At 46.2% G+C, this 26,201-nt stretch overlaps 1 protein-coding gene across 1 annotated transcript; it reads right to left on the bottom strand.

Annotated features, from left to right (window-relative positions):
* Window positions 1-5,569: 5,569 nt before the first annotated feature.
* Window positions 5,570-24,322, bottom strand: tle3a (TLE family member 3, transcriptional corepressor a). The gene is made up of 22 exons (XM_037451659.2): window positions 23,730-24,322; window positions 23,023-23,193; window positions 22,447-22,547; window positions 22,172-22,235; window positions 20,725-20,769; window positions 16,565-16,627; window positions 16,188-16,292; window positions 14,675-14,704; window positions 12,657-12,861; window positions 12,229-12,236; window positions 10,617-10,739; window positions 10,311-10,361; window positions 10,066-10,218; window positions 9,466-9,598; window positions 9,187-9,362; window positions 8,772-8,845; window positions 8,449-8,698; window positions 8,008-8,255; window positions 7,614-7,761; window positions 7,335-7,485; window positions 7,134-7,210; window positions 5,570-6,863 (listed from the first exon to the last, which is right to left on the bottom strand). Exons 2-22 carry the CDS (start codon window positions 23,044-23,046, stop codon window positions 6,756-6,758), a joined length of 2,337 nt encoding a protein of 778 aa, XP_037307556.1. The 5' UTR covers window positions 23,047-23,193; window positions 23,730-24,322; the 3' UTR covers window positions 5,570-6,755.
* Window positions 24,323-26,201: the final 1,879 nt, after the last annotated feature.

Below are 26,201 nucleotides of genomic sequence, written 5' to 3' on the forward strand. Positions count from 1 at the left end.
ACTGCTTGCAGATTTTTTTTTTTTTTCTTCCTGTCAGGGGATCAAGTGGCCCTCAGGAGTAAAGGTTGTAATCATCTGTTGGTGGCAGCAGGCAACACTCATATCTGAATAATAGCAGAAATAAAAATGACAGAAGAATAAATCAAAATACAAATGGGAACGAAAGAAAAAAAAAGCCAAGTGCGGACTGGGAAGGTAGTCATTTCTCTATTGGAAGCTATCCTGTGCCTGCACTCCATTATGGCAGTGCAAGCTGTCATTATGGCCAAGGATATATGGAAGCCTCATAATACCCAGAGAATGGTAGTTTGTTAGACAGCACTGTACAATTTGCTGCAGCCTTGAAGGATCCTTGAGCCTCTCTTGACAATTTACCGAGGGAATTGCCGGAGCGTTGCCTTTTGTCTGGTGGAGACACAGGGGCAATTATCCAGCCTCCTGTAATGTTTCCCTGACTTTAATCTCCTGGCTGAGAGCGTAGAGCAGAATGGGTAAGGTTTCAGAGTGCCTCTGGGTTCTATTAACACACAACTGCTGTTTCTGTTCAGGCCAGACAGCCAGGAGAGGACTGCCATCTGACAGACAGGCCTCCCCTGGGCTTTTAGGGAGAAAACATGATTATGTCATAATATATTTTCGAATAGACATCCATTTGAAAGATTGCCCCTCTGTCTTTTCAATCTAACATGGCTCTGCTTTTGTCAGGCGCAGTGGGAGCGCTGGGAATGACAGAGGCTTCAATGAACCAAACAGGAATAGAAATAAAGTGTTTACCAGGAGAAAAAAAAAAAAAAAAACTAAATCTCCAGAGACCGGAAGCAGGGGCAAGAAATCTGGTTTCAGTAACAGTTTCATCAAATGAATCTCATTAGTCTGGTGACATTTTCCTTGGTTTACCTAAAAGTAAATACCCCGCAGAGGGGTCTTGATCGTAAAATGTATATGGTTTTACCAATAAATCGTCAAGTGTCTCCTTAAATTTCAGCTTAACCTTAGAGCTGCAACAATAACTCTACAGTCAATATATTGATTAATGTGTATATATTGACAGACTTGTTAAATCAAATCCCAGCGCCTCAAAGGGTTTTCTGCCATTTGATGGCAACCTGATTAGTTGGGTAAAATACTGTTAGTTCAATGAAAACATTTGAATAGATCTTCCGTCTGTGGAAAAATCGCAACGGACAATTTCCGCTACGTTCAAACGATGTTTCTAGGAAAACCAAAAAAGGCAAATCAATCTACATTGCATCTAACCACTGAAAGTTATCTGACGGTTGTCAAGAATCTTTTTTCCCAACAAATGTTTTTTATCCCGAGGCCCAGTAGGTGTATCACAGTGAGGCAGAGAATACCACTTGAGCTTCAAGTAGTGTTTGAAACGGGGCGGAGCTCGCTCAGCATAGAGATCACGCAGCCACTTCACTACTTATATGTGTGAGAGCTTTCCAAAACGCCACGAGACAAGGGCGGACAATCCTGTGATCAATGTACAGGCCTTCAGAGCGTGCGCTGCTCTCCGCACCGCGGCTGAGATACTGAGATGAGAGCATTTTTCTGCACACAGACCAGACTCAAAGGTCAATAACCGAGAGACCTTCCCCCTACACTTCTCAAGCTACTGTGTTGATAGAAGGATACAAAGCTGGACTCTAAATTCAGCAACTGCTGTGAAATAATAATTAGGATATGGGCCTTCAAATAGACATACTAACGACTGGTTCTTCAGTTAAAAGACTTTTAAAATGTCCCTGATCTTAACTTTCCAAGTACCTCAGATTGATTCATCTCATTGAAAAAATGAATGTAATGAAATATAAATGCTCCCGGGAGCTGTAGAAGATACCAGATGAAGTATGAATCTCAACAAACTCTTTTATATTCAAAATAATCTGTCATGACTGTTTTACTCCCGAGACTTTCTTTCCGGTCCAAATCAAGTTAGCTAACCCAGTTAACCGTAGCTTTATTTGATTGTTGATTTTACATCAGTGGGGGATATGCAATGTTCTTCAGAGTTCGTTTCCAATGTATCAGGAGCAGCAATCGCATCAACCGATATCAATGACCCGCGACGGACCGAAGACGTCAAAAGAAGAGGCGGCTGCTACGTTTCCTTTGGGGCTTCAGTGAACGCAGCTGCCGTGGATCCCAACAGTGACAGAGAAGACCTCAACACGTCCATCGAAAACCGTATTAAATTACCCCTCCAACACAGGCCACTTCCCTGCTGGTCAACTGTGTTTTCACTGTATGTGCAACTATTCTTGCCACAACAAGGCTAAATGTATCACCTCAAGACCAGCCCCGGTCAATACTGCTATTCTGTCGAATGCTTGAATCTCACATTTAACCATAGCACAGTTTTTGGTGGACATAAATGCTAAAGTAAAACTTGACTTTGTTTTAAGACCTAGTTGCAACAGACACAACAATGATTGACAACAATGATAGGCCTACCAGCATTAGATGTAAAGTAGACAATCACCCTCTTTTAATTCGGAACATGGGCCTAGCTGTTAATCAGATTTATGAAATTAAATTATAAACCGCACAAGTAAACACAGGAAGAAGCCAAAGGGAAATCCAGCTCCAAGCACTTTAGCTCAATACCACTATTTCCTCTGTAATTAGTAATGTTGCTATACACCTCCAGCTGTGTCTGACTCAAAGAATGTGTGTAAAAATATAATTACCATGTTAGCATAATGCACATAATAAATAAGCGCTTGAGTAGTTGTCCTGATCTCCACATCAAAGAGCACGTGGGTTCCTTCTCGGGGCATCAGTATCTTACAAATCCAATTATTCTGACTATTGAATTACTGAGATTTATTGGACTTTTTGAACAAATAAGAAGGAATGTCTTCAAAGTCCTCCCAGTGGAGAACAACTATTGCAAAAATTACACATTGATAATGTGTGGTCGTCTGCTCCTAAGGACACATCAGGAGGAATTAGCTTTTTCCATCTTGGTGGCCCTCCAGCTGAGGTGACACAAACCTGCCAAGTGCAGACAGTCCCTTGACCTCAATATCTAAAATAGCATCTAGTCCATTACTGGGCCCATGTCCTCTGACTAAGCTGTGAGACTCTGCGTGGTGAAGTGCAACATCAAGTTCCCATGTAGAAAGTCCTGTGAACATCAGTAGTCTGAACACAGCAGCAGCAGCGAAAGCAGCAGCAATCCTGCCTAATCCAAATGAATCCGGGTCTCGCAGGTTTGTTCATCCGGGTTGGAGGGTGATGACTGCTCTGCTCCGCTGGGGTGCTTATCGGCTGTCAGTGGTCGGTGGCTGTACAGGCCTTGTGTTATCAGGGCTCAGCCTGCTTAGGGATTGGAGGGCCCGTGGAAAGTAAACATAGAACCTGTCCTTTGCTTATCTATCCCTGGAGAGAGAGAGAGAGAGAGAGAGGTGCACAGAGAGAGAAGCTTGTTTCCATGGTAACCTCCTCCTTTAACCCCCGCCCCCACCCCCCCCCCTCTCTAGAGGAGAGCCCCGGTGGTCTTTGTGTAATGCGATTCCACTAGAATGCACTGTGGATTAGAACTGCACTGCCTTCGGGCCCGAGGCAGGGCAACAGTGAAGACATTATTACCCAGATCAAATGCTGTAATCACTAGGCACCAGGGGCTTTTACATCCATTGCAGATAAAACCTAGACCTGGCAATACTCAGGTGGTCACGGGATTCTTATTCTGCATTTCAGCACGGTGCCAGTCCCTCGCTGTTAGAAAAGAAAGGGGGAGAAAAAGAAAATGACGAAAAACTGATTCTCTGCTATTGATGGGGGAGGGCCGAAAACAGAAAGCCACCAAAGGAAGCAGCCAGAATTCTGGCTGACTGTAATTAATGCCTGGACAAGTATTCACAGTGCTATGCATGTGCAGATTCACGTATTCACCTACCATTTGTTTTTGTATGGTCTATAAGTCTTGGCTCTAACAATCCAAGGAGAAGTAAAGAAGTTGACCATGTTCTTATGTTTGTGGGCGGCCACTCTAGTTTCATAGTCTACGGTGTAACCCTCCTCTAAATAGAACAAGGCGGCATGAGTTTTCACATGAGAACCTGCTGAAAGCCCTCCATTGAGAGGTAGATCAGCAGAAGGCCAGACAATGACCCCTTCAGTGTCCAGCAATAGCCACTCAGAAGTTACAACCTTTCATCTGCAGATATTCCACTGTTTGATTAAGAGAGGAATACAATTCTACTTGAGCAAGGAGCTTAGGCTACAACTGCACACAGGAAATACACACTTCAGCAATGTGCAAAAAAGAAAGGCTATAGCTTTTAACAAATGAGCCCGTGAGAGCGCAGCATGGCAGTTGGCTCCATCCTGAAAGCATCCGGCCCGGCTTTTATAGTCTAACAACAACATCTCTGAAGAGGCAGCCACATGAAGGGCTCACAGCTTCACGCAGAGTCCTAGAAGAGCCTTGCTCTGGAGTGGGAGGACCGGGCCATTCACCTCACCCAGTCCAAAAAACCCCCCAAAAAAAACTCAAGTACCAAAAGACTACTCGAGAGAACGTAAGAGCAGTGTTTGCGTCATATCTCTGAAGTGGCCCTGCGAAAAAGCTCTGCTTCATTGTATCACTCTGAGACAGCTCTGCAAAAAGATGGTGTCTGACAGTTACCACAACTACAGTACGCTGTGACTTTGAATGCTGCAAGGCAACGCTTTTTTGGCGTTAAAGCCATTGCCAGCAGCCTCTCAACCAGCGCCTACTGTCTTCCTCTCGTGTCTGCGCTTCTCTTGAGACAGTTGTCAAGTCCTATCTGGACGCATTTCCAGACACTTACCGACGGATTTGGATTTTACAGTGAAGGAAAGGCCTGTGAGTGAGTCTGTATTCACATTAGATGCCAACTAGAGCAAGGGAGAGCCCTCAGTAGGCAATGTACATTTTGAGGACACATCTCTGGTGTACAGTCAATCCAGGAGACATTCAGCATGTCAGTTCATGCAGTGGATTTCACTTAAGTTCCTCCCTCGAGTTCCTGGTGCAGTCGTTTAAACGCCCTGTGCCGCTGCAGCAAATATTGATCAAAAACCGTCTTACTTAAAGGAATAGTTTGTCACTTTGTAGAATGAGCTTCGTTGCATGAGGAGACTGAGGCTACTCCTGAGCCTCATGTATGGAGCTCACATGAAGCAACAGCCAGTTAGCTTAGCATTAAGAGTGGGACAGGGGGACACAGCAAGCCTTGCTTTGTCCGAAGTATGTCAACAAAGAGCTTTATAGCTCCCTAATTACCTATTTATACATTGTTTATTCAATACATTTAATGTAAAAACACATGGTTTTATCATACGGTAAGTGGTGGATAATTGTTCCTTGAGTGTTGGTCCAAGTAAACTACTAGGCCTTAAGATGCAGGGTGTTACCTAGGTGCAGCTGTTTTACTGAGGTCTTCAAATTGAATTAAAACAAGCTATGGGAGTAGGGTTAATCTTCTAATTTAACTTTTGGCAATAGAGCAAATTAGCTTGTTACCCTTAAATAAAAAAGGTGCAACAGAAGCAAGGCACCAGCATTATAGAAATTCAGTCAAGATGGTTTTCTTTATATATAAAAACAGTTTATTGATTTATCAACAACTGTCAACTGTACAATCCTTAGGGATAATGACACGTGTATGCTATACAGTCTGTGTGTTTACGCAGAGACCATTCCCATCTATGAGCTGGACATTATGAAATACTGAAGAAAGCAAACAGAGCATACCCAAAATTTCAAACGTGGTAATGGCTTTGCCTGCCACCTTCATGGGTAACCATGTAAGTCCTGCACATCAGTCACAGACAGAGGGAGTCAAACGAGAGAGGCAATAATTAACTCTTAGACTTTGCTGAGTGGATAAATTAAGATTCATACACTGTATGTCGAGTCAACAGACTGAACTCGAGTCACAGCTGCTTCTTGTTATCCATTGAATGTCACTGAAAGCAGACAGTGTTCACTGATGGGTCTCCATTATAGAGTAGGATTTCTGCTGACCATGGCCAAAAGGTACACGTCACTGGAAACCATGATTTTCTTCTTTTCCAGTTGTAAAAAAAGAAAAAGAAAAGAAAAAAGGGCCTTTGCAGAATCCGCCAGTGCTAAAATCCATGAGACAAACGTCTGTATTACAGCAAATAGCCAAGAAAAAAATGCCGTTGTCAGAAAAAAAAAAAAAAAAAAAAATCCAAATTAGATTTCCAAAAAGGTCATTCTGGACACAGAACATGAAAAAAAGCAGATGAGGAAAAAAACTGAAATAGAATATCCTCTTACAAAGTCCTAATCTAATTTCCATCCCGAGAGGGGACAGAAAACCACGGAGAGCACAAGAACCATCACAAGCGTAACTGGACACCAAAATATAAATCTATAAAAGGCCTTTTATTACTCCATTATGTACACTTTTCACAGGACCTCCAAGGAGAAGCTCCAGAGCGAAGCGCTGCTTCTAGTTGTGTCATCTCCACATTAAAAAGGACGAATAAAAAAAAAAGGAAATATCCAACAAACAATAAAACAGCAAGACATTATTTTCTTCTGAGTGCCTTGGGGAACTGCACTGTTTGAATGAAGAAGGTCCCAGCGTCTACGGCCACAACGTCCACCAACGTCCACTTGAGTCTGGCACTGCCAAACTTCCTGCCCATCCACGCTGCAGGCAACGTCCATGCGGCCTGTTTGAGGGAAGGTAGATGGAGGAAGAGTCTCGTGTTCCCGAGCGTCAGCATGCTCCGCGTCTGTTCTAGTAGATGACTTCATACACAGTGGCCTTCTTGTCACCTGAGCCGGTCACAATATACTTGTCGTCTGTTGAGATGTCACAGCTCAGGACAGATGAGGATTCCTTGGACTGAAGAAGAAAGAAAGACAATATTAACTATTAATGTTTTTTTTTTCATCTACATTTGAAGTTAAGTGAAGAAAATTGGCTTAATACGAGACAAGATTATATTGTAATGACATCAAGATCTCAAAAAGACTTCTTTGTCAGGTCAATAATTCAGTTCAGTTTTCACTGATAGTTGTGTCCTGCTGGACAGCGGTCGCTTTGCCCTTCCTCTGGAAGACCACAGTGTATACTTTTGGACTGGCTGCAGACAGAGTGTATTGATCTGCATACCTGGAATATGCTGGCGCCATAAGGAGTCCTCCAAGCATTCAAAAGATTGTCCTTCCCAGTGCTTACGAACCATTTACCTGCAAAGGAAACGGCAGACTGAGAAGTGGTATACAAATAGCCACAAATGAAGAGTCACCGGGAAACTACGCAGTTTCGTACAGTCAGCATTATCCGTCCCTCATTTAATGTGCGAGTTCGTACCACAGTAGGCGAACTTGAGGGAGAGCACACAGCTCTCGTGCAGGTGTAGCTGATACTTGTCAGGCTTTGAGTGGTGGAGCACCTCCACGTTGCTGCTCTCCATGCCCACAGCCAGCCACTCTCCAGTTGGACAGTAGCCCAAGGAGAAGATCTGGAAAGTGGACAGAACGATTAGTTACTGACAGATCTGGGACTAAAATTAAACTGCCCCCCCCCCCGCATCCGTGGAGATGTGTGTGTGTGTGTGTTATCCATCTCTCCCACGTTATGAGGTTGTACCTGCGAGGTGAAGTCATGCTGCTGCAGCTGCCGACCCTCCCTCAGATCCCAGGAGCGCACCGTGTTGTCAAGACCGCCCGTCCAAAGCTTAGTGCCGTCATGCGATATGTCAATACAGCTAGCACCATCCGTGTGACCCTGAAACTGCCTGCAATCAAAGTCGGAAAGCACACAAACAGTTATTGACTGATTTATTATGTTTGTTTGTGATATTTGCTATTTCTGTATCCAGTGGCAGTTTGTCAAAGTTTCCAACCTCCAAGTGATACACAACTGAATGCAATACCCTGTTAATCTTCACCCTATTGAGGTAGCCATGTTCTCCTCGTCTGTCTGGTATAGGTTGTAAAATCAATTTAAAAAAAGCTTTAAAAATTAAGTGTTTTTGTCCAACCTGACGAGAGTCTGGTTGTGCAGGTCCCAAACTGCAATGTTTCCATCGCTGCAGCAGGAGAAGCAGACTTTGGCGTCAGGGCTGATGGCCAAGGCGTAGCATGCCGGGGCCGAGGAGGTCAGCTCTGCCTTGATGCGGGGTGTCTGGGAGGCCAGATCCCAGATGGTCAACGTGCTGGCTTCGCCTCCAACAATCAATGTGCGGCCATCAGGCAGCAGCTTACAGGAGCGGATGTAGTTATCCCTGTTCTGTTGCACAGAGGACAAAGCAAATCAATACGTGTTCAGGTCAGTTGAGCTAGCAAGAGATTTAGGAAATCCTCCTGCCATAATAAACCAACCCAAGGATATTATTAAATTTATTCTGCTTCTTCTGAAAATAGACAAACAGAACAATAGAAAGTTGCTGATAAGCACAACGGGAATCGGCAGCTGTGCTCACCAGACAGTCGAGTTGGGACACAGGACTCTTGCTACCAGGTTGGCTGATGTCCCAGATTTTGACACAGCCTTTGCCCCCAGTGTAGACATGACGTGTGGGGTTGCTAATGGTAACAGCGCAAACCACCTCGCCATGGCTCAGCGTGTTGATCTGACGGGCGTGGCGTGGAATTCCCGGGCCGATCAGGGCATCGGGCGGGAAGGGCACGGGCTGCATTTGACCGTCTGCACTGACGTGGAAGGAATAAGCCCTGGTGGAATAAAGACGCGTTAGTGCATTATATCACTGTTGTTTTGACAAATCACATTTGTTGAGACACTTACGGTTTGCCCCCCGAAATTGACGTGAGGCTGGCTGGAAGGCCTGGAGCTCGCATGTGGGTGTGTGGATCAAACCCCTGAAAAACAACAAGATGGAAACCTCTGAATAACATAACATGGAGTTTTTCTAAAAGGGGACAGATAGCCATTTTGTTTAGGACTTTTAAACTAAAAGATCGGTACCACTCTCATATTGGTCATTTAAATATGATGCTACAGCCAGTAGCATCATAGCACCCAGTAGCATCCTAGACCTTGTGTGCGTGCATGAGAAAACACAGACCTACTCAAAGATAAACAGCGTAGCAGAGTCAACTCTGGGCAAAAGACTGCGTGTCAAACTACTATTTTGTGTAATGTGCATTGCTTTGAATTTACTCGGAATACTGCAACCTAAGGAGGCAGGAAAGCGTGTTACCATGGGCGAACGTCCATAGGCTGCAGCTGCTGCAGCGCTCATCTGAGGGGAGATGTGCAGGCCAGCGTACACACCGGGACTGGTTAGGCCTCCATTCATCTCATGATGGCCCATCATGGCAAAGGGGGTAGGGTAGGAGCCAGCGATGGACAGGGGGGTGCGCAGAGCTGGTGCTGCTACAGACAAACACAGAATGAAGGGATTGGAAACATCACAGTACATTAGGATGATAGTAAATAAAATCAGTTGCTTGCGAGAAAGAAAGAGAGGAATACCAACCTAGAGCCTCCATTCCTGGCGGTTTGCCCAGGATGGGTCTAAGCCCAGGGGTGGAGCTGGTGCCAGGGGTGGGGGCATCGTTGCGGGGGGTGGGGGTGTTGGACTTGAGAACAGGCGTGGAGGATTTGTCATTCTGTCAAGGGAAGGAGAGCACAAGCACATTCACAATCCCGGAAGCCAAGCACTGTGCAGATTGACAATTTGAGAGCAAACTGAACATAATCCAATCTAATTCTGACAACCCTCATAGTCCTGCAGAGCCATAAACTGCTATTTATTCTAAAACCTATTATGGTCACAATGGAGATGGGCCCGTTTTTATCCCTTTACTGCTTTGGCTTTAATCTTTTAGTGAGGCAAAGGGGGAAAAATCCTGGAGGAGTTAAATACATTGAGCTATTAACAGAGGAGACCTGACTGATCCTGATGCGGGACAATATTATCCCTGACGTTTAGTCATGCACTTAAAGCACCGACAGCCATTCTTAATCCACTGCCGAAAACGGCCTAGATTATTTTGCACATATCCCTTTGCTCTCTCTGCTATTCTCATTTAAACCCTTTCTGTCCTAGTTTGTTCGGGAACTCTTGGTGTCTTACATGACTGAGCTCCTTGGCCTTGGATGATGGTGTGCTCCCAGAGGATGCCACTGATGCAGGGCTGTTGGGTGTGTCCTTTTTTGGAGGGCGGGGCTTATCAATGCCATTTTCCGGAGGTGAGTGGGTGGGGCTTGCTCTTGGAGTGGCAGGGTCCTGGGGAAAGATGCCAATACTTCAAGTCATGCAACAGCTTCGTCTGGGTACTTGTCCATATGCCATTCACAATTGCATGCTTTTCTGCTCACCTCATTGGACACATCGACCACCAGGTCATCGCTTTTCTCTCCGTCACTGTCCTGTAAGATGATTGGCAAATTGCTCAATAAAAATATTTTTTTCAGTGAAATACATTTCTTCCTACAGGGGGGAGGAGGCAGTAGTTTATGTTTATATACATGTTGGGGTATATGCTTATTCGCCCTGTTACTGGTGGTTTTTTTTTAAGGTGAGCTGAGCTTGGTTTTTCCATTATATTTAATAGAAAGACATGGTGGTGAATCAAACTTCCTGGTTTGATCCGGTTAAGGAAGCGGATTCCCATAAAAACTTACATATCTGCTCAAACTGTCCTTCTCCTCCACTTTGCGTTTCTTAGAGTCCAGACTGTAGTCCGAGGAGCTGCGGTGCTTCTCACTGGCCGTGCGTAAGCTTTCAGAGGGGGATACGGAGTTATTCTGCGGAGAGAAAGACACTTTATTACCATTCCCCTCATCGCTCGTTTATAAAAAGAGAGCAGCGTGTCATTCCTCAGTTACAAATTCACAGAGGACGCGCTGTTCCCAACCCCTAACACCACACATGCATGCACACAACGAGGGATGCTGCAGACTCTTAAAATGCAGCTGGAGGCCAGCTCCAAGCAGTGCCCTGACACCAGCCAAGCCCAATCTCACACACAAGCCTGTCCCTGGCCAGACAAGAGAATGGGCCGTTATCTGAACTGAAAAGAGTAGGTCTTGTTTTTCCAGGCTGGGCCTCCCTCCTCCTCCTCATAACTGGACAACAAACAGCCTCACAGGGACATGAGCAGTGTGTTGGGACTGAACAGAGGGCCTTTTCTCCAGAGTCAGTCAGGCTAAGCGTGAGAGAGCGAGAGAGAGAGAGAGAGAGAGCGTAGATGTATGTTGGGGCCATTGATTTGCGCAGCGCGCCTGGGCCGCATGTCAGCTCAGGCTTTGAGCTCTGATAAAGAAAGAGAATCTATATCCCGCCAGTGGGCACAGCAGCGTGGGACTGACTGGTTCATGGATGCTGCCCGCCCACACAGGCTGGGACAGCTCATTCCAAACGCCAACTGAATGGGAGGCTCTAGGAAGGTGTCCAGCAGCTCTGACGGGAGTTTGCCATTTGCCTGGAAACTGCCAAGTTCTCCCCATTCCCCAGGTCCCTTCTTCTGAAGAGCGAAGCCACAAACACGGACTAAGTCGGTGGCAGCCAGGCGAGGTGAACAATGGGCCGACGGGCTAGCAGCCCGGGCAAAGGGCCGATGTCCGCATAACGGCTGACCTTTAAAGAGATGCTTAGCGTGACTCATTAACTAAAGTCACCACTCTGCTATCAGATGACCGGGGACAAGAGCACAGAAACAAAACAGGCCCGCTAATCGCCCCTGGAGTTCCATTTCTTCAGACATGACTGCACCCATTCAGCTGGGCCGGCCTGCAGAAACCCAATCTCACAGGCACATCACAAGCCATCAGAGATTGCAGCCATTCCAATAAAACGCTTTAGCGGGTCCACCAGACGGGGCGGATAAAAAAAACAAAACAAAACCTCCGTTTGTTTTGGGGAATATTCATCAAATGCCAAGAAAGTGAGTGAGCTGGTAAACAAGGGAGACAGTAGAAGGGATCAAATAAATCCCTTAAGAAGGGGAAGTCAAAGTCTTTCTTTAATTGTGATGAAATTACAAGGCTTCTAATCTCTCCAGCATGATACCAGTCATTTCCCTTCTGGCTTAAACATGCAGGACTTATATTCCAAGCCTCATTTCCAATTAATCATTTTATTGAAAGCAGATTACAACAGGGCATAAAATCAGCGGTTAGCATGCTGCTGGCAGGAATTTGTACTTGACAATCGCAGTATAGATGAAAGCGTGATGAATAATAAAACCAGACGAGCCCAAAAACCAGAAAAACAGTTGCGGGTTCAGACACTCACCGTGTTCTCTGTATCGCAGACATCCCAGTGGTGACCGAGGTGAGACCAAGAGGAGCAAAGAGAAACACACGTCAGTTAGCATATCACAATAGATGCTTCGGGCAGAAAGTGTGAGAATCAGCTGCAGGGCACACGGCCTCTCTTATCAACGTGTGTTGGAGCTGTTGAATGGCTTATGCAGTCATGGGCTGGGAATGTACCAGCTCATTAGCCACACAGAATGTGAACAGACAGGATGTGCTCCTCACCTGAGGGACATGCCATTCCGCTCTCGTATGTGAAAAGCACTAAATTGCCTTTTCCCTGTTTAACATCTATCGTTCTAATCATTTTACAATACACACACACGTTTTAATCCTCCTAGATTAAATGGTCAAGCAGCCGATCCCCAATTGGACAGAAAGATACGCCTGAGGTCAACACCTCACCTCTGTGTTCGAGGTCATGGTGGTTCTTCTCGTCCTTCACCGGGAGGTGGGCTTGGCTTCCCAGGGCACCCAGCGCCAGCAGACCTGACCCGGAGCCCGCCACCGGGGGGATGCCGGGCGGCTGGAGGCCCGACGGGTGAGGTGGCAGCTGGACGGGAGGCCCGTGAGCAGCGTGGGAGAGGTGCTGTGCCTGAAGCTGTTGCTGCTGCGAGTGGACAGGGAGGAAAAACAAGGAGTGGGTCGGAGCGAGCAAGCAAGCAGAAACCACGCACTAAACGCGAGGCTGATCAGTTAAACCCTGGATGATATTAGCGCATTCACACAGCTATTAATGCCAGGAACCGACAGCCATCCCCCTCAGTGCTATTCCCATACCAGGCCGGGGTGGCGTAAGCCCCAGCTCTCCGCTGAGGAGAGTCGAAGTTACAAACGATCAACTGCTCAACACGTTCACGGTATGAGTCGCAGGGCTGGAGACACTCAATCGCACAGTGTTAGTAGTGCATGAGGAGTTGAAAGAAGGAGAAGAAGAAAAAAAAAAAGAACCTACATCAACAACAAACCGCAAAGTTTGATTTGATCAAAGCTTAACGCAGAGGCATCATTTCACTCCAAGTAAAATAGGGCATTTTAAAACTGCAGCGCCACTACGCCATCAGTGAGGTGAGAAATCCTCTTAAGGAACACGAAGCTGTGTTGGAATATGTCAGCCTGTGGGCTAAACAACTACCTGCTTTTAAACACTTCAAAAACACAACCAGCGTCTATTTACTCCTTTCATGTTCATGTTCCTGGATTAACAGAACATGAATCATTTGCACACACACACACACACACACACACACATACTTTAAGAGACTGGGGAACACTAAGTGCCAGAAGCTGGCACTCTTTCCCTCTCACTCTAAGTATTTGAGTGTGTGTGTGTGTGTGTGCGTAGGCCTGGAAGGCTGCTGGGGGAGCCAGGACCAGGGGTCCCATGCTGGCTCTCAGTCAACCCGCCAATATACACCATCAATATTTGAAAGGCACAGGGAAATGGATGGGAGTTAAAAGGCACTCAGCATGGAAGTAAGCAGTTTAAAGCAAGGTTAAATAATACTTAGCTGAGACACCAATAAAAACATCAGCAATTTATTACTGGTCTACGAGCCGGCTAAATAATTCAGCTGCTGTTACAGCGCGCACCTCCTCTCTTTTACAAGATGCACTTCAATCAGTGACCATTTATGGCCATTTCAGGTATATTAGGCACTTAGAAGGTACTGGGGAGTTGCTACAACACAATCTGATGGACTTGCTTATTGCATTGATAAAAATACATTAACTTAGTCTTTGGTCTCACAAAAGGCCACCTACTTTTAAAATTCAAATCTAGGGTGTCTTTTTAATTGGTTCTCCGTAATCTACCCTGAAGCTAGAGACGACGAGATTGAAAATTGTGTGAGGTTTTTAACTTGCAACCTTGTCCTTTGCTTCATAGGGCAGATTTCATTCCAATTACAAAATGTGTCTGAGAGGCAGGATGAAGGGAAGACAGACAGAGAGGGGGGAAAATATATTGTTTCCATGAGGGAAATTAAGGAGCCAGTTCATTGGCAGGGGAGAGCCATCCTTGCTCATTGTGTTTAATGAGGCACTGATGGGTAATATGCGTGGTTGATCAGCAAGAGCCCTCATTAGAGGGCCATAAATGAAGACAATAATACATAAAGAAAGGAGTCTGGCCTATTTCCTCTAATTTAATATTCCAAGATAAAGACCCATGCCCCTTTTCTTTCAGAATGAGCAGAGCTACAGGAAGAAAAAAAACACACACAGGCAGGCAAAATTGAGCAGATGTATTATACGAGTCTCTAGTGTATAATCTACACCGACTATAGTGAAACGCATAGCACTTGGAAAGAATAAGTGCCATGCAGCATGCAAAAAGCCCTTCAAGCCCAGATGTGTGCGCACACACACCAAGTAAATTAACAACAGCATGGCACATACAGACATGTGTGGATGCCACTGACCATGAGAGCCGGGTAGGCAGCCTGCTGCTGCTGAAAAGGAGGACAGAAAACAGTCAGCGCCACAGCTGCTCTAGAAGGCCTCTCTACATTATTATACACGGCAATGAATGGTGTTACAGAAAAAATACATTTTGCTTTCAAAACAAAGTCATTGTGTGGGTTCTTGCAGGTGGCCAATTGGAAACAGGGGAGCTTATCTGAATTACTCCTCGGCTCACCTAAATATTTGGTGTGTTTTTCTAATCAAACAGAAGCCGCCATCAGTCAGCCTTCATCTCAACGCCAGGGACTGCCCTAGTTGCATCCTATTAATGGCTGAGTCCCATCAATAAAGTATGCAGCTGGCTCCTGGATGCTGCCTGTCTGCCTGGCACACCATTTCCCCCCACCTTGCTTTACAATATGCATGAGGATTTTTGGAATGCCTACAGAGCTTCTCCTCAATGAATAACTAATGGGAAGGTATTCGTAAAACATACACTAGCTACATTTCCCCCTCCTCTGACATGAGCAACCTCCACGACTTGTGCGAATACCTGACTTATGTGCAGATACCAAATATGATCATATACTAAAACGATTAAATATATTAAAACAGACTTTTAAAAGACATTGGTTTAAAATTATTCCAGCAATCGCATATAGACAGTTAGTAGCCAAACATAAAATCAGGATTTCTTAGAAACAACTGCAACTGCTCTGTTTGGGTGAAACCGTAAAAAAGCATCTGCTTCAGTCCAACTGATTAAAAGCAGCAGCGCTCCATCGCCTCATGACACCTAGTCAGACAAATCCTACCGAGCAATTATCCCGGAACAAAAGGCCACCTAGAGGTCATCAATTGAATTCCAATGTGCTCCTGAGGCCTCGGCAAGATTCACCTGTAGTAATAAGACCTCGGCTACCCTGAACTTAGCATCGAGGGTGACGCGCCGATCGCTCGTGTTTCGGTAGCGGCCGATCAATGAGGAGCAGATGGTGTGTTGAAGCGGTGATTGACACGGCGCATTACGGCTCGGTGCTGCGGTGTGCAAACACAGAGCCGCTGGTGACTGCTGCTGCCTGCACCGCCTCTGCTAACTCGCAGCGCTGGCTGCTTTCTGCTCACCCTCAGCCTCTTAATTCCCACAGCTACCCAGGTCAGCAGTGAAGGATGAGGCTCCTTGTTAAAACCTTAGCCAATTAAAGCAATACAGGCTGCGAGGGGGGATCTTGAGAGCTCTCAAGCTTGCGTTTATAAAACACACAACAAGGCAGTGAAGATGCCGCCGAGACCAAAGATCGAGGAACAGACGGGCTCTTGAGAGCTACGCTTGTTGTGTATAGTTTGAATATGGTCGGCGAAGATTACAAAAGCTAAATAGGACAAAGCTCAATGTGAACCCGTTTGATTCAGCACTAATTCAAGCAGGTGGCGCACAAAGAAGACATTGGCATGGAAAAAGTATTTATGGTTAGTGTTCATCAAATGTAAAGTTGAAATAAAAAAGGAATAAAAAGGGGGTATACACACGGTGAGAGGCAGATTGGGAAGTCCACGTACCCCGATGATGGCATTCAGCTCAGTCATAGTCACCTGCTTAGCCCGCTCCACTGCCTGAGCAACCTGCTGCTGGTGCTGTGGGAAGACATTTACAAAGGATTGGGGAATGCCAACATCCATCTCACACCCACACTCACTAATCTGTGAGTTTCTCACTTCATGTTCATGGTGCTGCTGTAATTTTAAATGTGAGGACAAACGCCCAACTAAATTACTCACAATTGCTTAACATGAACTTTTGTTTTTTTTTCCAGCAGTATCTTTAGCAACTAGGTAAGAATATTAAATATATGATTTATTATGGCACTAAAACTGTAAACCGTTGGGGCGCGACATTCAAAACTCACCTCTTGTGACAGGAAAGGCATAATTTGAGCTAAAATTGCGTTGAGCCGCTTGGCAATCTCCGTCTGGAAAACAAAAGAGGAGCAAAATGACGGTTAAGTGTGGAACAGACAGTGACTTCACATAACCCCGCCTTTAATGTTTACACCGATTAAGTCAATTACTGCGGCAATCAGAACTGCTTGACTCAACATCCTCTAAACAGCGTGATATTGACATTTGAAATATTTAAAACATTAGGAGAGCCCAAGGGGATGGAGCACAGCTGTGCTGAGAGTGCACTCCATGCTAAACGGATGCGAGCAGACAGAGTGCTGCTGTGTTGAGAGGATCCTCTCTCACTCCGCCCTCCTTCCCCTCATCCGAAACGCTGCTGTCCTGCAGTTAACCTCGAGAGTCGAACCACACAACCACACCCCAGGAAGTGACGCCCTCAAAGTAGACCGCCGCGTTTACCTACATGCGACACTGCCGGCGATTTACATCAAGAGGTTCGTAACTGTAGTTTTGAGCAAAGATTACAAACCATAACGACCCAGAGGGTAACGCACCTCACATCTGTGATCAATACCATTAGAAGGCAACTACCAGCCTGCAGACAATGGGAGCGCAGCGTGCTAGAGCTCTGCCTCTCCAGGTCTGAGGCCTGGGACGTTTCCCCAATGCGACGAGCTGCCCTGGCGCACCGCCCTCCCAACCCCGCGTCCATGCTTCTGCTCCTCTACCGACTGCCATGGCAACGGCTGCAGGCCTATCTTGCTGGGATCATTATGCAAATGGAACCTCTGCTTGACCGTAACAGGCTTTAAAAATCATATTATGTGCTTGGAGGCAGGTCATTAAATTGAATTTTCAGCCTGTCGATCACACGGACGTGGCAAATGAACGGTGGATAAAAAAGAGCAATGGGAGGAGGTGTTGGGAGTGGGTGCGATACCCCACCCACCCCATAAAAAATACTGCACTGCCGGCTTGTTCTGCCTCCTCCTCCTTTTCTTCTTCTTCCTCTTCCAGGGACAGAAGAGGAAACTCTCAGTTTCAAGCTCTGCTCTGGGAGCAGAAAAATAACAGTGCCAAAGCTACACCATCTATGGAATTTATGAGCTGCAGTTCAACCCAAGGCCACTGCGGAACACAAACACATTGCAGGGATTTTATCCGATTTTTCATTTGGAGCAGCAGACACACACACATACACAATGTACTTTGCAGACCGCTAGCTTATTTATTACACATGGCAAAAATGCCAGGCAGTTTTGGCAGCCAGGCGTATTACCTCCGAGCAGAGCCAGAGAGATTGGAGAGTAATGTCCAATAGAACGAGACCTGCTGACCCAAGCTGCTACATGGATAGCCACTTAGCCGGGCAAGCCAGCAGAACAAACAAGCTGAAGATGAAATATCACACGAGACAAAGTAAAGCCTGGGATCAGAGGCAATAATGCGAAACAAATATACGGCAGCATGTGCTACAGAAAGTGCAAGTTTATAAGACAACACTGATTATAACTTGATTACTGTGTTTGCACAAAAAAAAAAGACTCCTCAGACAGACAATAAATGTGACGTACAGCCAATGAAGCGATGGTTTTATCGGCATTAGCATTAATGCAATGTCGTAAGGGCTCAAGAGCGCCTTCAGAAATAGTCGAAAAAGCTAGAGAGCTTGTATAATCCATGTTTGTTGAGATAAGCCATGTCAATAGCAGTCGAACATTTGACAGGATTTGTGAAAAAGCCTTGAGCGCACAGTCCATTCCTCTGTGGCTTAGTGTCATGGTGACAGCTGGCTGGGAGAGGTCAGGAGGTGGCTGATCCACTGTGCCCTGAACAACTGGCAGACTTTCACAGCACAACATGCAAATAAATGGAAAAGGCATCAACTTAGCTCGCCGCCACTGCTGCCAGAATAGATACAGTGTGGCGTGGGGTGGACTTTTTTTGTTCTGCCGTCAGATAAAAACTGGGCTGTTGTCACTTTAAGTAGATGACAGCCTGGCCCTTGAGAGGCCAGCTTTGCGCTGCTGCTACACAATTACAGGTACTCGGACCTGTGTAGCACCACTTTAAGTGCACTCTCAGGCTGGCTTGTCAATGGCGTGCAGAAAGGTATTCATTCGCCTGTTGCTATCAGCGGTGAGGAAATGGACTCGAGACCCTGATGAGTATTAAATACAGAGAAAAAAAACTATTGTTGGCTCTAGTCACATGATCCATCTATAAACAATGCTTGACGAGTCAGATTTAGAGCTCCTGCAGATGACAGCATGTTTCCTGATTTTTTTCTAGCAAAAAGGGAATTAGACTAGAACTTCACCAGCTCATCTAAATCAGTTTGCACTAAATTGAAATGTTATTGTAAGGAAAGTCACAAACACATTTCTAATTGGAACTTGATGTTGTTTGTATTGACTAAGTAATCGAGCAAGGCCAACAGCGGGCCTGAATGGATGCATTAGATTAGTTTAATAAACCTTGTCAGCTGCACCACTCAGCCGGTACTGTGACCACAAAACAACAAACATATACTATGAAAAATGACGTTAAATAACTTCTTCAAGCCGTATCTTAAAACACTACTACGTTCCGTTTAGTGGAGTGGACCTGACACGCAACCATGGAATTATTTCACTCCTCTCAAGTCCCACATGACAGATTGGGGGATATGGGAGCATTAAAGGCTTGGAGAGCCATAGTTTTTTCCCCCCACCACTTTTCCCTGCATGCCTCTTTTGTATGAACACTGCAGACAGTCAGCTGGTTGACCACGTTTGCTTTGGCCCCGGGTACGGCAGATAGTTTGCTACTTAGCAAAAGATTCCTGCAGCCATGTGTCTTGCGTCTGTGTTAAGACTGCAGGTAAAAGCCACATCGGGTCGAGCCTCACCAACACCCAGAAGTCCAATCCCCCCCCCCCTTCCCAAGCAGCTCTTGGAAACCTGCGCCAGATGATGGTGATTACCGGCTGACAACGCACGGCGGGAAATTAGCCGTTTGCATCTACACGCTGTCATAGCTGATAGAGAGGGATCAGATAACACTGCCACGTCAGTCCATGGGAGCCGTGCCGGTGTGTGTGTGTGTGTGTGTTTCTGAACTCTAAATGATGTCCCTCCATGGTAATGAAAAAGGCACAGTTAGAGGAATGGATTTCCTCACAATGGAATAAATCTCCTGACAGGAAAATAAAATGCCTATGTGCATCCAATAATCCATCCCAACCCTGCCTGTAAACCACTCCCCATCTCCTCCTCCTCCTCTTCCTCTTCTTCTCCCCCCCCCCCCCCGGGCTGAGCTGTAAACTGGGGAGCTGCACGGACGGGGCCCACACTGTTTGCTCACAAACGCACCGTTCAGCAGGTTAGGGCCCCACTGATGAATTATTCAAGCGCTTCCTTCAGCTCTGTAGAGGTTCCTGATAAAAGTCAGGCGCTAAAATGGATCAGTCGATTAACCTGTTTACACAGAGCTGGGCTGTTGCCCCTCCCCCCGGCTCGTTCTTCCGACTCGTCTCGCCACCCCCCCCTCTTTTGCTCTGGTCGGCGATAAGTGCCTGACAGAAGCTATCAGAGCGGCCCGAGCCCTGACAGACATGTGGCAGTGTGACACTGATGGATCACCCCCAGCCCACCAGTTCGCCATGCCTCCAACGCCATTAACCAGGCTAGGCTGTTGCAGGAGAGGGGACAGCCTCGCTGGTTGAAGAGCAGCTCACATGGGAATCTCCGGATTAGTCATTTATTCCATCTTTATCTCTGCAAGCATCAGCGTGACTGATCAGGGGAGCGATACATGGCGGGATCTTTTGATAAGATAAGGGATACGTGATTAGAGGACTTTTGACCCTCGCTCGTAATTACTGTTCATCTTAAAAAAAGAAAGACGGAGCCATCCGCTATCCTCGCTCTTAAATCATTCAGTCAAAGGCTGAGCCTGACAAAGTCTACCTTTAATCTTATCAAACGGCTGCGACAAATCCAGGCTTAACAACACAGCAATTATACAGCCGCACTGCCCCGTGCAGCGCGTCCTTCCGTTTGCAGCCCACGACCAATGGTCAGTTCAGTTCACAGCCTACGAGCGGCTCGTCCCGGGTCCAACTTCCACCTGACATTGTGGGAAAGCACCGCGCTGAAAAAGATGAGGGACATGAGGTACGTACCTGTTTGTGCATCTCTATGTTCAGCCCGTACGACATCTCATAGTACTGAAACGAAAGCAAAGATTTCACTGTGGTTAACGATGCCACCATTACAATCAAGTTGCACCAACATTTAGTATATACGTTTGGGATTACTGGGAAAATTCTTAATACAGTAGCTTTTCTTTAAAAATGACATGTGACTTACTCGCCGCATGTAGCTACAAAGAAATCATTTGATTGATCGCAAAGCCAATGTAATCTTCAAAGGGCATTAATCATCATGATCAAGACCCGAATACAATGTAGCTTCTGCTGGCAAAGGTGATAAACCAAGATCTGAAGAAAAAGGAGTTATTTGGGCAGCCAATAGATCAATATATTGTTGTTTATAGGGCAGGCACAGTGAAGATCGGGTGAGATTTATCGATCACCATCTCAAACACACAGATCCCTGGGACGTCTGTTTACTTAGCGTAAACGCGATTGCTCAACACTTGGTATTTTGAAGCCAGGTCAGCCTGTCTGGCTGAAATGTAATCCGCGAAGCCCACAAGTGGCGGCCGGGGCAGAAATGGCTTTCCAGTCAGCGTCTATTTGATGAGGCCGATGCATTATTCAGTCCATTAGCTTCTTCGAAAATTACTCTCAAACAAGAGGGCCATTCTGAGATCAGAGCCCCGCAGCCGTAGAGTAACCAGACACCCAGCGCCGGCTGAGGGATACTTCCCTACATGTTTACCTAACCTCCTCCCTGTCGGGGTGACATGTTGTTTTCCTGTGAAAAGAATGTTTAACTTAAGCCTGCATGTATTGGTTTAAGTCATCCCTGGTGTGTTTGCCCGGGACAACAGAGAGCGCTGCCACAGAGCAACCTCCTGATTGCGTCACGTCTGAGCTAGATTCCTGCGTCATGAGCACGCCTGTGTGGTTTTTTTTTTCCCAGAACAGGTTTAAATGAAAGCTAATAATCTCACACAGAAGCTGAGGTCAAACTGGTGCAAAAAGAAATGGCAGCAGGTTCCACGTCCTCCATTTTGTTTTGTTTTTTTTACTGGGGTGCGCGTTTCCCCCCCGCCCTCGCTATCGGCGCACACCTAATTTATGGCCGCGCATATGTCTGAGTGTGGGGTCTCCTAGGAGAATAATCAGATCAGCACACACAGAGGGCAGCGCCGCAGTCGACCCTTGGAGATCAGGGTCGCACAATAATGAAGCCCCCATCACACCCCCTCTCCCCCCCCCCCCCCCCCCGGCCCCCCACCTGTCTGTCAGGAAGAGCGCCTCCGTAACAACCAGCTACAGCAAACCCCCGCTGGGCCTTTCACAGGCCTGTACCTGACATTCAACCCGCCCTAACCACCACACAGGTGATCACAATAGCCTGTCTTGCTCCACCCAAACTAGATCCTCAAACAAGCCTTGCCATTTGGAAGCATAATTGCTCCCCATTGTAACATAATCTTACCATGACATAGTGGCGCTGCATCTCGGTCTTCTCATTGGCCAGTTTGTCGTACTCCACCTTAAGACTAAAATAGAAGAGAGGGTGTCAAATTCCAGCATCTCTATAACTTCAATAACTCACCTGACACTTAACTCCTTGACGTCAGAGAATTTAAAAAAAAAATGCTGCCCTTTTTTTTCCCATTCAACAACCAAAAATTATCTTTGACCTTAATTATTGAATGAAAAGAAAATGCGTTAAGTGTCACACCTTGATGAGAATGCTGCCATCGTTACCTGTGATATTGTGCTTGCAAGAACTGAAATTCATCTTTGATCCTGTCACAAGACTCGGCTACAGTGAATTTGAAGCCAGGCTGACCGGGCTGATGTGGAGCCTGAAAGAAAGGAAGGTTGTATATTTTTTTTAAAACGTACATTTCTTTTTCAGTTCTCACATTAGACGACTTTGGTATCTCCTCTGCAGTGAGTAAGACATTATCACCACACCAGAAAGGCGGGCTACTTCACACCTCCAGAAGCTAATAACACAACATGAATAGGCTTTCACACTGAAAAGGAAATCTAATCTGAAAATGGATTCAAACCACCACCTGTCCCCGTACTCAGCAGTGTCATATCATATGTTCGTGTATGGCTGAGTAAATATCTCCAGGCATGCGAACCATCTGCATCCATTTACCGCTAAGTGCATGTTATGGTGTAGCATAAATGCATTGTGATATAACCATATAGATTGTATGAGTTGCATTGATAAAGGGGGGGGGGGGCCTTATCAGGAAACATGTCAACATCAGTGTTGTCAGATAAATATGGAAGCTGCAGTAAGTGCACAGTGGAAGCGCTTCTTACCGGATGTCGGCCTTGTGGATACATCTTGAAATGTATCCTTTGTTTATCTCTCCAGTGTGCAGGTCCTTTGGCAAAATGGTTGAAATGTGCTCACAGCCACACCGGTCTCAGCAGGCGCGGGGGGGCGGGGGGAAGGAGGGGGGGAGTGCTGGGGAGGTCGTCAAAATCACTCTGTTGAAAAATGACGCGGTTTAATCTTTAACCGAATAAAAAAAAGAAAACGCCAACAACATAATACAGTGCACGTTGGTCGCTAATAAGTAGTCAGAACACCAAACTGGTTCCGGTTGAAGGCAGTTTGAGCCATGTCTCAAAGCAGCACTGTGCTCCTGCGCTTCGGTCTTTCTTGGTGACCTTATTCGGGCAGTGGTCAAGCGGTATACTACACAAATATGAACCGGTTTACAATTCAAAGTGATAAAACACAACATGCACTGAAGAAACGCACTCCCATCGTGCGTCATTTTTTTCTGTTTTAAACGCTCGCGTTAGGTTCGTTTGTCTCGGACTCTAATCCGGACTGATGTTCGTCAAATGGTACGAAAGACCCGCGGTAGGACGCCTCCAGTTCGGCTTCACTCCGCCGACTCTCGGTGAGGACGGTGCGCTGCGTTGAGCGCACAAACGCCCCAGGAAAAAAACAACAACATATATATAATATAAATAACCTGAAATTAAGAAATTAACAGCCCTGCTTTCATACATACCCGTGCGTGCGTCGTAGCAGCCAGTCCCACTTTTGTTCCACGATCAAAAGAAGAAGAAAAAAACCAGAGTAGGCTATAATTCATGCGCTTAATCCCTCGTAATGTAAGCGTGGTGGACGCGGATCTCGACAAGCATCCTCTGTTTGTGTGTGTCTCTGTGTCTCTCTCTCTCTTTCCGGAGCGCACCCAGCCAGACCCGGGGAGCAGTTCGGAGAAAATGTGGTGCGGTCGAGGCTCGATTAAACTACTTTATTCTCCGCCGCGAACCTTCCGAGGAATGCGCTCCTTCCGTGGCTGGTTAATCCCAAAAATGAAGAAGAAAATAATTTCCAAAAATCTGCCTTCCGACTCGAAGACGTCGGCGATTCTTTAAAAGCGTAACATGGTACTCTCCACAATCTCGCATTTCCCCCCAGTTGTCCAGTTTACCCCGGTTGCCACACACAGGCAGCAGGGCTGAACTGCCCGTGAAAGCGTCTATCTGTCCAATCGGATTACTCGGAAGGAGTAAAACCACATCTGCCTATCGGAGAGCGACGGCCCCCACGTGGGGGTTCAACGATACATGACATCATCCCGCGGATCCACAAGGCATCATCCCTCCGTCCCGCCGTGTACAACAACAACAGCAGGCAGTGATGTGCCGACGATGATATCCATATTTGACAGAGACAACACAAATTCCACATCCGCAATTCATTAGGGTGTTTTGTGTTTTTTTTTACCGCCCAAATAAAGTTGATGCATTTTTTTTTGGGGGGGGGGGGGGGGGGGGGAGAAAACCACCACCAGCGAGACGGGGAAGGGGCTGCCGTGCAGCAGCCATTCTTGAATTTATATCAACATACAAGGAAAAGGGGGGACATGGGAGCTTGCTTTTTATACATAGTTATAAAATGAGAAGCAATGCTACTGTGACACATCGAAAGTAATGGCCCGAATCAGAAACGCCTGTGTTAAACTCCCCCCAACACGCACACACCGGGAATGACACAATAACGACCAATCGATCGACGATATCCACCCAATTAAAGCCATGTGGCCGACTCGACATTTTAGTTTAAAATATCTCGTGATTCTTGCATAACCACATCCGCACGCCAACCTATCAGGATTTGTGTAATGGTTACACTGCGGAGAAGAGAAGAAGTGATTGCCTTTGTCTGATACGAACATCAGCCATGTCTGAACGGAGCCTCTACGCCTTGTTCTGAAGGTTCACCTCGGCCCCACGTGGGACTCCTCTGCGGCTTTAAGGCCTCGCGTCCAATGGCAGCGCGGCGCACTTACTCGCTGGCTTCTCATTGGCCCAGAAGCATCCAGCCTGTCATTCAGCGAGCAGCGTTGTCAATCAATACCACGCGGGGTCAAGCGCTGACAAATGCCTGTGCTCCTCGGTCCTCTGCCTGTGAATAGAGCCTGGAATGGCTGCTTAATTAGCTTCGAATGGCTTTTCTCTCCAGTTCAAACAATCTGTTACCACCACGTGGTAATGAGAGCCTACATTAAACAAAGGAAAAAGGGAAGCATGCAAACAGTTGTAGCGTTACAACCTGTAGTTTTCCTTTACGTATGGGTCTATGTGAAGGGTTCTTGTTTACCTTTATCAAAAAGGCCAATTGAACCTGTTCTAACACCAAACTTGAGTGTAATAATAATGTCGCGCTGTATGCGAGGCAAGATGTAGTGCTTCGTATGTAAAGAAACACTTAAATGAGGAAAAACAACAGCTACATGGATAAAAATAGATATGGAAGCTGTCCAATTAGCAAGAAAAAAGTCTTTGCACATCTTTTAGATATATAAATCATATTTTAAAAAAATCTATTTGTGTCGATAAAGTAAATTCAGTGTGATTTACTAAATTACAAAACAAGCATCCATGTCTCCCACGGAGTATGTAGCACTAGTCCTTTGGGAAAGCTAAGGTCATTTTGTCATGTTAAGGTCTGAGATTGCCCAGCAGTGGTCTTACTTGTCATTCTTGTCAGCCACCTTGAGGATGTGGGATAACCGTGTTATTTCCAAGAGTATGGAGGCAGTCTGTGAGAAACTCAAGCACACACAAGAGCTGGCGGGCTAATCTCAGCCAGGCACCCCTCATGCTTTTCAATAGAGAGTGCTTGGATTAAAGGCAACAAAAGGCCGGGCCAAACCCCAGGGAGAGGGGGCCCTCCACCCACTGAGACCCCCACACTGTTTATTTACACGGAAACCCCAGCCTTAGTGAAACTCCCACCCTCGGGCAATACACACTGGCCTATTTGCAAAGGTGGCTCTAATTCTTGACAGAGCAGTGATTGTCCTCACTCCTGCCACCTTGAACTGAGGAGCAGTATGGCTGATATAGTTAATGAGCAAATATTTTGCTTCTTCCACAAAACAATCGCTGCAAGTCTAACGGGGGCTATAACTGAAACACTGCATTTCTTTGGAAATATTGGGTACTGTTTGAAATAAAAATAAAAAATT

Source organism: Pungitius pungitius, chromosome 6, assembly GCF_949316345.1.
Source record: "Pungitius pungitius chromosome 6, fPunPun2.1, whole genome shotgun sequence".
Lineage (NCBI taxonomy): Eukaryota > Metazoa > Chordata > Actinopteri > Perciformes > Gasterosteidae > Pungitius > Pungitius pungitius.